Source organism: Raphanus sativus, chromosome 6, assembly GCF_000801105.2.
Source record: "Raphanus sativus cultivar WK10039 chromosome 6, ASM80110v3, whole genome shotgun sequence".
NCBI classification, from domain to species: domain Eukaryota; kingdom Viridiplantae; phylum Streptophyta; class Magnoliopsida; order Brassicales; family Brassicaceae; genus Raphanus; species Raphanus sativus.
The window spans coordinates 11,035,146-11,048,614 of NC_079516.1; the positions used below are offsets into that span (position 1 = coordinate 11,035,146).

General features: G+C 36.0%; 1 protein-coding gene across 1 annotated transcript; it reads left to right on the top strand.

The window, feature by feature from the left end:
* The first annotated feature begins 210 nt into the window (after positions 1-210).
* LOC130497032 (probable elongation factor 1-gamma 2) lies at positions 211-2,246 on the top strand. Its single transcript, XM_056989861.1, has 7 exons — positions 211-277; positions 350-420; positions 503-713; positions 780-832; positions 912-1,013; positions 1,100-1,586; positions 1,661-2,246. The coding sequence occupies exons 2-7, from the start codon at positions 412-414 to the stop codon at positions 2,038-2,040; spliced, it is 1,242 nt and encodes a 413-aa protein (XP_056845841.1). The 5' UTR covers positions 211-277; positions 350-411; the 3' UTR covers positions 2,041-2,246.
* The last annotated feature ends 11,223 nt before the right edge of the window (positions 2,247-13,469 follow it).

Consider the following 13,469-nt stretch of genomic DNA (forward strand, 5'->3'; position numbering starts at 1 on the left):
GTTTTGTTGCGAAAAATCACTTTCGCAAATTATAGTATAGATTTTGTCATAAAAACTAACAATTTGTTTTCGAACACCAACTATTTGTATGATATTGAGAGAAATTGTCTAGTAAATAAATATAAATGTCAACCAAGGAACGATAAAAAGCAAACCAGAAAACGAGAAACTAAACCGAATAGAACCAATGGTAAGGAAGAATATTCTCTACTGAGAGTATCCGATCCTTCTAGAGCCCTAGTTTTACACTCTCTCTCTCTCTCTAGGGAAAATTCGCGTAAGATATCTTCTTCTCCGCATTGCTTATAGTCTCGAAATCTTTACTCACCGTTTATTTTTTTTTTGGTAGTAGATCTGAACTCAGAACCCTCGCAATTCGTTCGTAGCTCTTTATTCATTTCCGTCTGAGCAATGGCATTGGTTAGTTCTGCTACACTCGATCATCAATGCTAAGCTTATTCCTTGGGTTTAGTGTGCTGAGTTTGTTACTGTTAAATCACAGGTTCTACACACTTACAAGGGAAACAAAGGTGCCTACAAGGCACTCATCGCTGCAGAGTATGCAGGTGTCAAGATCGAGGAGTCCTCCAACTTTCAGATGGGCGTCACCAACAAATCTCCCGAGTTTCTCAAGATGAACCCCATTGGAAAGGTTCCCGTGCTTGAGACTCCACAAGGTCCCATCTTTGAGAGCAATGCCATCACCCGATACGGTATACTCTCCTTTCCCTTCTATGTTTGTTTGGATTATAATTAAATATTTTGCTGTCACACTACAGTGAGCCGTGTGAATGGTGACATCCCTTTGAATGGATCATCCCTCATTGATTACGTAAGCTCATGTTCATCCCCTAGGCAATTTTAAAAATTTCTTTACTATTTATTAAAAAATGTCTAATTTGCATTTTCAGGCTCACATTGAGCAATGGATTGATTTTGCCTCGTTGGAGATTGATGCTAACATGCTGAGGTGGTTCGCTCCAAGGATGGGCTATGCTCCTTTCTCTGCTCCTGTAACTGCTTCTCTTCACTCTCTCTCCTTAAAACCATGCTACTCTCTTTGCATTCTAATAATTCTCCCTTTTTTTTTCTTCTTAAGGCTGAGGAAGCTGCTATTGCTGGATTGAAGAGAGGACTTGATGCTCTTAACACCCATCTCGCCTCCAACACTTACCTCGTTGGACACTCTGTTACCCTCGCGGATATTGTAACCATCTGCAACTTGAACTTGGGATTTGCCACCGTGATGACCAAGAGCTTCACCTCTGAGTTCCCTCATGTTGAGAGATACTTCTGGACAATGGTCAACCAACCCAACTTCAAGAAGGTGATTGGTGATGCCAAGCAGACCCAAGCTGTCCCTCCTGTTCCTTCTAAGAAAGCTGCGCAGCCTGCAAAGCCCAAGGAGGAGCCTAAGAAGCCTGCCCCTGCAGCAGAGGCACCCAAGTTTGCTGAGGAGGAAGAAGCACCAAAGCCCAAGGCCAAGAATCCTCTTGATTTGCTACCACCTAGCCCAATGGTTCTTGATGAGTGGAAGAGGCTTTACTCCAACACCAAGTCCAACTTCCGTGAGGTTGCAATCAAAGGTATAATATTTAAGCTGCTGATCACAGTTGCATTCTATTAATCTGACTGCATTCAATGTTTGAATTCAATGCAGGATTCTGGGACATGTACGATCCAGAGGGATACTCGCTATGGTTCTGTGACTACAAGTACAACGACGAGAACATGGTTTCGTTTGTTACACTGAACAAGGTTGGTGGGTTCCTCCAGCGAATGGACTTGGCACGTAAATATGCCTTTGGAAAGATGCTCATTTGCGGGTCAGAGGCTCCTTTCAAGGTGAAGGGTTTGTGGCTGTTCCGTGGACCAGAAATCCCCAAATTCATTATGGATGAGGTCTACGACATGGAGCTCTACGAGTGGACCAAAGTTGATATCTCTGACGAAGCACAGAAAGAGCGTGTTAGCCAGATGATTGAAGATGCCGAGCCTTTTGAAGGTGAGGCTCTTTTGGACGCCAAGTGCTTCAAGTGAGAGATGCTCTTCTTCACCCCCACCTCTATCTCCACAGGGTGCTTACTCTGTTACTAGTGTTTTGATATCTTCTAGAGTCCTTGCAACCTCTGAATCGTAGAGTTTTTCTGGGATTTAACAACTGCTCTTTTGTGACAGAATTGCTTAAAACTCTTTCTATGTTGTCATCTTTCTATTGGTTTACATCCATTTTGGTTTCGACTTTAGATTGGTTTATTCGAAATTCGTGGCACTTATAAATTATTACATCGGTATGACTCTAGCATTGAAACATTAAACAGCTTGAATAAATTTGAAAACAAAATAGAAAACATCTGTGTAGCAAGTGATCGAACCTTAGAAGCCAAGCAAGCATTAGGATCATATGGTCTTAGTGACTCTGACTTTAAGACCGTGTTCCATACGAAGAATGACAGAGGGAACTGGTTCCATCTTGCGACCTTCAACGACCTTGAAATCATAATTTTGTATGATCTCCACAGCGACCTGCAAGAAAGCTAAATGTTTACCCAAAATTCAGTAATACTTTTTTGATCAGATTTGGTTCGGTTTCTGGATTCGGATTTTCTACCCAATCCTATATCGTTTATTGTCACAAAATTTTAAACGAGAGTGACAATAGTTCCAATTCATTTTAGGTATGCAACATTTTTTTAAAACCAAAACACATTTTATTATCTATGTGTTCTATTTAGATAAATCATTAAAAAATTATTCTAGACTTATTTAAAGAAAGTAACTACATTTTGATCAGCACTTCAAAAGCGTGGGTTTTTTTTTGAAATAAACCAAATTTAATATGAATAAATTTTTTGAAATGGTTATATGTTAATATTACAAAGTCGTATTATAGTAAAAAAGTGAATATGTTTAAAACTATTTAATTTATAAATTATTTTATTTGAATTTTTGTATGTGCACTCTTATATTAACTATTTTAGGCTTGGAATATTATATGGATCCGAGAAACCAAACTAAAATTGACTAAAAAATACAGGTTTTGTTCGGATCTGGATTCATGGTAAAATATCTATTGTGTGTTTTTTTGGGACCCACAGGTCACGGTTCGAGTCTGGATTGGCTCTCGATTCGAGTTTGGATCCTGATTGAGACCCGACCGGATACCTAAAATACCTAAAATGTTTTGTTTGTATCTGGGTATTTCAAATATTTTTTCTGTATTATGAATATTGTTTAAAGTTTTGGGTTTGGTTAGTTTCGGGTTTTTAATAAAATTTCAAATTAAAAAAAATATTTTGGGTATTCAGGTAAAATTATGAGTGTATCTTTTGGTTCTTCAGTCAGTTTCAGATAAAAGGTTGGATGAGGATTTGGTATTTGAATAGTTTCAGGTATTTATTGGAGTTTTCGAATACTTTTGAGTTTTCAGATGTTTCAAATATATATTTTTGGGTCTTAAATATCCGGATTTGTACATATTTAAAATTTTTGAAATATTTAGTTGAGATTAATTGTCTAGGATTTAAAAGATCCGAACCCGAAACAAATTAATCTCTATCTGTCCCAATATTCGAATAAATCAATCGTGGTGAAAAGACGAAGAGCCTGGGCTGGGAGTCCATATATATGTCGGGATAAACCTCAAAATAATCAAAACATATACACTTGGTCATTTTGCTATATAAATTTTTAAACTACACAAATTAGTTACGAATTAAGTAGGAAAGTTTTTGATACCTGCCAGCCAGCCTCGATAGTATTGAGCGTATTGTTGTCATAGGATACCGAGGTGATCCACAGTTGAGTCAAACTGAACTCTGTAGTCTGTTCAACTTTGGGATGCCAGACGTTGAACTTGGCTTTCGAGCCGTAAATCTTTGATGGTGGTCCATCAAAACTTCCAATAGCATACCGCATTTACAACTGATCAGTTTACGGATATAAAAACTCACATATAGTAAGCAAAGAACTGTATAATAAAAACAAGACTCGTACGTCTGTATTGTAAGGTTATGATGATTAATCTTTTAATAATGCTAATCTCGTTAGCTAATAACAAGCAAGAACAAGACTCATACGTAAAAGAGTTCAATAACAATCATAGACAACCGCAAACCCATAAACCCAAACCTAAAAACTTATCAATCATTGGAGAGGATGATTTGGATTGTTCATAGAGGGATCGAAGCATTGGGTATTTAAGGGTTTCAAATTTGATTTTTTGATTAATTGAGAACGATTTGAGTTCAGGTTTGGAATGGAAAGAACGCATTCGGATCTTGGATTAAAACCCATCTGACCCCACGACCCACCATATTGAAATCATGATCCATTCGGTTCTTAACACAAAATCGGACTAGCTTCAGGCAATTTGCACATGTACTGAATTCTATCGCCATAAGAAAACCCATTTATGAGAGGAAATTTTACTAAACCCAATGACTAGAATGAAATACTTTTATATGTGGTATTTTGGTTTTGAGAAATATAATTTTAGTCAAAAAAACCAAATATTATTTTGGTTTGATTTTTTTAAAAAATATCATGGTTCAAAAATTTCATCAACTACCTTAATTTAACCCTATGTAACTAATTCTTACTTTAAATGTGTAAGATAGATGTTATATATATAATATCTAAATTATATATTGGTTAATTATACCTCATGTCCAAGAGTTACTTCTTGCCCAGGTCGAGACCCTGCTTTCCCGTTCAGTCGCCGTATAGGAATTGTCCCTTTAGGACATTCCGTCTCGTTTCCGTGCCTTACCTGCCAAATGGTATTGTCTATGTCTGGAAGATATGTTGGTGCTTCCTGTATCGTTGTTTAAATAAAAATTTATTAGTCTTTTAAAATGTTAAACTAATGTACAATAAATAGAAAATTATATAAACTATACCAGAACAGTATGATTCCGCAGAAGAGGGTGATCAAAATGATTCCGCAGAAGAGGGTGATCAAAAGCAGGTTGATCGTTGATGTTGATACAATCAACGATATCTCCCTCTGGACTCTATTAATTATAATAACCCAACAAACAGTATTCAATATAAATTGTATAGATAGATCATATTATTACTGAGATTTAGGGATAAAATTCAAAAGTAAATAAAATCACCGTAATAGTTAAGGATGGAGGCGCGACTGCAGTGCACGCGACCACAGCGAGAGCCAAGACAACGAATGTTTCTTTTGTTAAAAAAATACAAATGTTAATATTATATCATTAATTTCACCTAATATAATAATCAACAATCTTGATGAATATATATGATAAATAATAATAAAAAAAATAATTATCTTCAATATTAGTTTAAAAGCACAAAACTGGTTCTTTATTATAATGAAAAATCCACAAAAATCCACAAAAATTAAATTGAATAACACGTAGAAAATCTTTTTTTTAGTTGACACGTAGTAGAAGATCTTCAAAGAGTGTTTTATGAATTTAAAATAATTGATCAATTAGATAATTAAATAACACTAAATAATAAAGACTGAAGTTTCTTCCAATTTAGCCCAACTTTTAGATTCAATACATCCATCTTAGTTGTGTTTCAAATTTAAAAAACCTCCATCTTAGTCAATTTCATATTAAAAAATATTTCCGGAAAAAAATAATAATAAATTTTATTGTAGTTTTCCATTTTGTCAAATTTTAAACATGTGATACAGATGCTTAAAAAGTATTCGACCTTTTTAGTGGTTAATGATATGGCAAAAAGAGTTGTGAATTCATATAAATCTTATACCATAGTACCAGAAAATTATAACTAAAAAAGTTTAATATGTCTTCTCAATCAAATGTATTATAAACATTTTTTCAATTGCAAAAACTTTGATGTGGCAAAAAGAGTTGAGTTCATATAAGTCTTATACCATAGTATAGCAAATTATAACTACAAAAATTTAACATGTCTTCTAAATCAAATTGTATTATAGACATTTTTTCAATTGCAAAAACTTTGATGTGGCAACACTTTAATAATCAATCAATAAGTCAAATTAAGCAAAAAATAAGCAAAACTTAAGTAAAATATAAATTTTAGTTTGGAAAATATAATACTAAAAGAGAATTTATTTTAGCAAGATATAAAATGAAAACTTATCTCATAGAAAATAATTAAAATATAAAAGTGTTAGAAGGGATATGTATATCAAGAATGTAGCATGGACGACTGTTATTTGATAGTTTCTTAGAACGTGGTGAAATAATAAAGTCCATTAAACAGCAACTAATATATACCCGAGCTGCCAAATGGGTAGGATTGTCCATGGGCATGCCCCAGTTTTGTAGTGTTCATGGCCTATAATATTTTGGCCCAAATATAAAATGGTTATAAACGGAGCTTTTATATAAAAGGAATCGTGTAATTTGCATGATACTATGTTTACATGCATAGATTTATAGGTAAAATTTGAACTTACGAGATTGACAACGATATTCAAAAATAAATAGACTTGTATATTACATATAGGAGCGTTCACAACTTGCATTATCTGTTTCAGGAAAATTGAGAAGAATATGCAATTTAAGATGCATACATGATGGAATTAATTCCGTTGTTAAACCACAAGAATTTGGCAAGTGCAGGCAAACAATAAAGAAAAAGCAAGAAACTAAAAGAACAAGAAAAGACCGAAACATATATAAAGAAGTACGATGTCTAAGCTCAGGTGAACCGCATCTCCATGCTCAGGTCCTCCATAAGCAAAACATGTGTTGCTGTACTTTTCGATGTTGTAGTAAGTAGTGTTTGTCGCTCCTACTTTGAGATCGGAAACAGCCTAAAATTTGTGTATGCTGACAGTCTGTAGATCACGCATGTAAGCGGATTTATCATTGCCTGGGAGAAATCCTGACCCCATTTGAGTAGATGTATGCCAGCCGAAGACATGAAGGTTTACGATTTCACCACCCCACTGGATATTTTCTGCGTGGTCAGTGAAGCGTGTGAAAAGCTCCAATGGCCAGTAACCTATCGGAGTAAGGTCACTCCCATTGCTGAAGCGGACACCTAACCACAGGGTCCGGGCTCTGGATCCTGCTCACATATATATATTTGAATACTAGAAAAATATATTGATATTTAAGTAATAAAACAAACAAAAAAAATCCGACTAACCTTCCATATCTGGATCGTGAGCTCAGTCTGAGAGCCTCCAGAAGTAGATGCTAAACTGTTTAACTTCACTAGAGATGATGAAGCTGTCGACACTAACAAGAAAGGTAAGGGAGTGAGCAGTTGATGAAGAGTAAAAGTAAAAGAGGTAGCAATTTGAAAGTTGCAGGGTAGTTACAGGGTAGATGTAATGTCTTAGGAGAATCCGAGTCTCGTTGGTCGTAAGAGAAAGGAAAATGTAGGTGGCAAGGAAGAGTTCTACTCTCTCACCACTTTCCCTCAGATTCCAGCGAGGTATGGAGAGCAAATATAGAAAAAAAGTAACTAAGTATTGTTTTGCTCATTCACAAAAGTGAAAAACCACAATTACTTCTTTTATGTGGTTATAATTTCTTTTAGACTTTAAATGTTAATTCTAAAATATAATTATATTAAAGATATTATTCTTTTAATATATATATTTATATTGATCAATCCGGAAGGACATCAAATTCGAACTATAAACCGGTTTCGAACAAAATGATCTAGATAATACATTTGCAAATCTAATTTCGCATCACCATCTATCCGGCGCATTCACGTTAAATAGCTCAATATCACTAGACTACCAATAACATTATCAAAATACCCTTGTAATATCCAGCGCAACACTGTACACTGCCGTTCTTGTCTATTGCTAATTAACATATATTTTCTTACCAAGATTAATCCATGCCTAGACTCACTTTGCTGGTGTGGTTCCCGGGTCCTGTTGACAAGGAGAGATTTGCTAAACCCACGTCCAAGTCTGAGAGGAAAGTAGCCCCCCAATGTCAGACCTTAATCTATATCGGAGTAGAGTTGCCCTCCAATATCATACATTCAGTAGACTTGACAACTTTTTGTCGTTCAACAAATGTGCATGCACCACTTGAGTCACATGTGCACGTAAAACATAGGATAGGATCCCCTAACTGCTTGCATTTGTAGATATTAACCCCGATGATGATTATATGAATGTTTGTATTAGTAAACATGTATGTATATTTCTTGCTTTTACTCTGTCCATAAACATTACTCTTGTACGTAATGTTTTGTACTATATCATCTTTACATTGGACATCTCTCCTTGGATCTTAAGTAAATTTTTAAAAACTTTTTTCTTCTTTTTGTTGCTAAAATTCATTCTTTTATTTGTGTTTGCTAATACGAAGTTTCAGTAATTATGTAGTTAAAAATGGTTAAGGAAATTTAGCCGAATTTTGTTTTTTGTTCAGTTTTATTCTCTATGAAAGGGCACTCTAATTTCTAATTTCATCTGTTGGTTATTTAATTCAAAATGAGATAGTAGAAAGCACAAACAAACATCCCTCTGAGAGCCATAACATCGCATAAAAACATACACAATCTGCCGATCTTAATTGCTATTTCATCAATAAGGGTCCCTGATGTTAAGAGTCATTAACCTCCACCCGGGGGTTAGGCTTGTGTCATCATTGACCCGGGTTTAACCCTTTTTTTGATAAAAAAAAAAAAGAAGTGAAAAGAGAATATTATGAGATTTTTGTAAAGTAAAAATTAAGTAAAAATTAAAGAAAAAATTAATTTTTATTTTAAAAAATATAATATTAAAGAGAAAAGAACACAATTTCTATTAGGTAGCAGAAAATCAATGTAAATATGAAAATTTATCTTATAATAAAACATTTAAAATATAAGAAAGCGTGTTAAAATAACACATATTTAAAGCAGATCATCATATTTAAAGCAGATCGACTCACTTAGAGTAGTTAGGAAATAACAAACACTAGACATATGTAAACCAAATTATGGTTACTAATTATCCTGTCATTTTTTCCTTATTGTTATTGCTGATAATTCATGTATAAATTGGAATAAATCTAAAATAGAATAAAAATAGCTACATATTAAATTACACAACAATAGTTACTGGTTACTTAAGAATTTAACTAGTTTTTGACCTGCGCGTCCGCGCAGGTGATATATTTTTCTGAATCTTTCTATTTATTTCTCATCCAAGTGTTATACAATTCCACATGAATATGAGTTCTATATTATAATATGTACAAAACACATTTTTCAGTTTATATGGTGATCATATTATTTTTTGTTTATAATAGGCACAATGTATCATATTATTCTTTTTATGTTCTTCATAGTCTATAAGTTATATTAAAATATTCATAATAGGCACAAATATATCATATGTTCTTCATAGTCTATAAGTTATATTGAAATGTTTATTACATACCAAATAATATTATGCAAAAGATTTACTAATTTTACAGCAAAGAAATATATATTAATATAGTGAATTAAATGTTTTAACAGAATGTAAGAATCATTGTTAGGTTTAAAATCATTTTATAAACGCAAAAGTTTTAATGATTATTTTGTAAACAAAAAAAACAAATCACGAAGAACCCAATGAAAAAAGTGTAATTAGTAAACAAAAAAGGAGAAATAGCTATAGAATACAATGTAAAACCAGAGGTTTCAAATAACAAAATCTGTGACAACTAAGTTAAATTGAACTCTTGTTCTTTAGGATATAGGATATATGTTATATATATATACTTGGCAATGTGAATGATAAATTTAATAGAATAAACCACAATCTTTGGTAGTTTTGATTGTTACGCAAAATCAAAACAGAATATGCACATTCCTTTTTATTTATACAATAAATTCGAATATACACACTATAGATAAGGAATACTTGTTTTATTTAAAGAATATGTTGATTGTGATAATTAATAGATACATGTTTCGAGTATTTTGACAGAGTAGAAATAGGAAAAAGTCTTTGGATGTTGTTTTGTTTTCGAATTGAAGAATATTGTGTTATGATTTCCTACAGTTAATGTTGTTTGCGTAGAATTAGAAATCATTAGTTAACAGTATCGAGTTTTGGAAGGTAAATATTAGGGGTGGGCATTCGGTATCCATTCGGATTCGATTCTGATCTATTCGGGTTTCGGGTTTTTGGGGTCAAAGATTTCAGCCCCATACGGGTATTTTTAAATTTCGGTTCGGGTTTGGATAACTCATTTAAATTATTTTTAAAATTTTAAAACTCAGTATATACTTAAATTTCTCAAAATCTATAAATAACATAATATATTATAAATAAATTTGAATAACAAATGTCAAAATAGCTAAACTTAATAAATAAATTAGTTTGGTTTGAACATTTGGATAGAGAATCAATAAATTGTTTAAGTATTTTTGGCGTTTTGAGTATAGTTTGGCTATTTTGGACATTTATTTTTTGACTATTTGTATATATTTTCAAGTATTTTGGAAAAATAAAAAGTATCTTATATATTTGGATATTTTTAATATACATTAAATCTAAAAATAATTAATACATTTAGATATATATATCTATTTCAGATACATTCAGGTACCCAAAATATTTGGTTCGGGTCGGGTTTGGTTTTGGTTCTATAAATAAAAAAGTTTTGAACCCGTTCTAATATTTAATAAATTTTTGGTTCGGGTTCGGTACTAATTTTTCGGGTCGGATTCGGTTGGTTTTTCGGATCTAGGTTTTTTGTCCAGCCCTAGTAAATATAATATTTAGTTTTGATATAGTACAAAGAAAGAATTATAATGATATCCATAAGTCTGAATGGTATATCATAGAATCGGTAATCAGATTTGTTTTTCTATGAAGAAACATGAACTCAAGCTTAATCATGATCAATCGTTTGGTTATAGGTTCCACATAATTATTTTGATTCTGTACCCGAGGGAATGGTTTAGTAAAGAGAGGAACGATATATATGGTTAAGTTTCAGTATTGGTTTTGAATTATATAAGGTATGTGATGGTTTAAGAAACGTGAGTATAATTTTATTGGGTTAGGAAATTAATTAATGCGATAGTAAAACTACAGTGTTTTGATGAGTGGCATAGGTTGGTAATTTTTGTGCAAAACTTAGGGTTAAATATAATTTGTACTTCAATTTTAATAGATTAGATTAGTTAGTTAAATTTTGTTTTGATTAGAAACTTACCTGTCATCCGGCCTCGATGTTGTTGAGTTCGTTGTTATAGGAACCTGCGGTGAGCCACACCTGCCCCAAACTAAACTCGTTAGCTTGTTCCACCTTCGGATGCCAAACGTTCATTACTGCTATTATCCCATAAATCTTCGGCGGTAGAAGAATCTAATAGCATACTGTATATCTCCAAGATAAAAAAAAACAGTAGTTTAAATATGTAAGAAAATTTTATATAAGGCCTGTGAAAAACGATGTTTCAAAAACATTGGGTTCAAGGACTATGGTTGTTCATTGAATTAATCTAAGACTTATGCTTTAATAAGCTTTGATTAGATGCTCTAAGGTTTCGATTTCTTCAAAACTCATTGTATCTCCTTGTATCATTACTACGTTAATGAAGATTCACATACATTAACAAAAAAAAAAAGAGGAAGAGGTCGTTGCCAGGAAGTGTGTGTGGGAACCGAAATTCGCACTGTCGATTTTAGTTAAGTTAATCGAAGGAAAACTAAGTAAACCTAGGTTTCCCTGAAGGCTCGGATTCTCTGCGATAACCGAACGAAATTGATAGAAAAAGCAACGTAGCGGAAAAATTGCACTAAGGCGTTTTATTGAATAGATGGTACAATATTCTTCCGAAAAAGGGAAGTAGAGAAACGCTGAAGCGAAAAACGACGGAAATAAAGGAGACAAAACGTTCTAAGCTTTGCTCCGCTAGTCTAACTCCTAAGTCCTAAGCTAGCAGGAATTCTCTAAGTCCCTAAGTTTCGGATTTGCTCTCTCTCTGAGATTTTTTGCTCTGCCTTTCTTCCTCTCCCAAAGCTCCTTTATATACTCCTCCTTATGACGGTCTAACCTCCTTCCGGGCCGCAGGGCGGGCTTCTTTCCATTTAAGTCGGCCTCCATGCTTTTCGGGAAACTTGACATTTTATCCTTTCGGAAATTTAACATTTATCTTGTTATGTAAAGATAAACGTAAATCGTCGTATCTATCTTAGATAATCGTAAACGGACTGTCCGATCGTGTTTGGTCCCTTTCGGGCCGTTTCCAGGACTTCCGTGGTTTTCTACGATCTCTCCGGAAGTTCTTCATTCGTTCGTAGAGTTAAGACGAGTGGTATCTTAAGATAACCATCGCTGTTTCGTACGAAGAAATTAAGATCTTCCTTCCTGTCGATACCTTACAAGTTTCCGAAGTTTTCCCGACGGTCCTAGATTGGAGTAAGAACCGGAGTTTCGTATGCGGAATCTGCGAGGACTTGGGAAAGACTCGAAATACAGACTTCCGATGGCCGGGGACTGGGATTCGTGCACGAAAGATCGTCATCCGAAGACCCGAACCAGCACGGGGCTAGCCGCCCGGCGACCACGGCCAGCACGGGCGGTAGCCGCCGGCGGCCACGGCCAACGCGGGGCTAGCCGCCCGGCGGCCACGGCCAGCACGGGCGCTGGCCGCCGGCGGCACGGCCAGCACGGGGCTAGCCGCCCGGCGGCCACGGCCAGCACGGGCGCTAGCCGCCGGCGGCCACGGCCAGCACGGGGCTAGCCGCCCGGCGGCCACGGCCAGCACGGGCGCTAGCCGCCGGCGGCCACGGCCAACGCGGGGCTAGCCGCCCGGCGGCCACGGCCAGCACGGGCGCTAGCCGCCGGCGGCCACGGCCGGCACGGGGCTAGCCGCCCGGCGGCCACGGCCAGCACGGGCGCTAGCCGCCGGCGGCCACGGCCAGCACGGGGCTAGCCGCCCGGCGGCCACGGCCAGCACGGGCGCTAGCCGCCGGCGGCCACGGCCAGCACGGGGCTAGCCGCCCGGCGGCTACGGCCAAGGCCAGGGTCGACTGCTCGGCTCCTTCGGTTCACGGGTGTTCGTGTTCGTTTTTCGGAAGGTTTTTCGTATGACAAATAGACTTAGCCGTTGATTTCGAGATAACCGTTTTTGACCCCAACAGTTAGCCCCCAGCATGCAATATGCGGGAGCGATTTTGTATGCGAAAGATTTGAAAATCGAAATTTTTGGCTAGGAATATTTTATTCCGAAAAATTCTACCACTTTTGATTTCTTATAAGTAGCACCTCATCTCCTTCTCATTTCTCACTCACTCCCCTCTTCTCAAATTTCAGAAAACATGGCTTTTCTCTCCAAATGAAAAGAAGGATTCCGATGTTGAAATGAGTGAAGCTAACCAGGCCTCGCCGGCGCAGGATACTCCTGCTCTTACGCAGACGTTCGTCGAGGGGTTCAGTTCTTTTTCAGGAAAAGATGGAGCGACGCCGTGCCGAGATGGAGTCTAGCGTGGCAGGTCCTAGTGCTACTTCCGTGGTTCCGACTCCTGGATC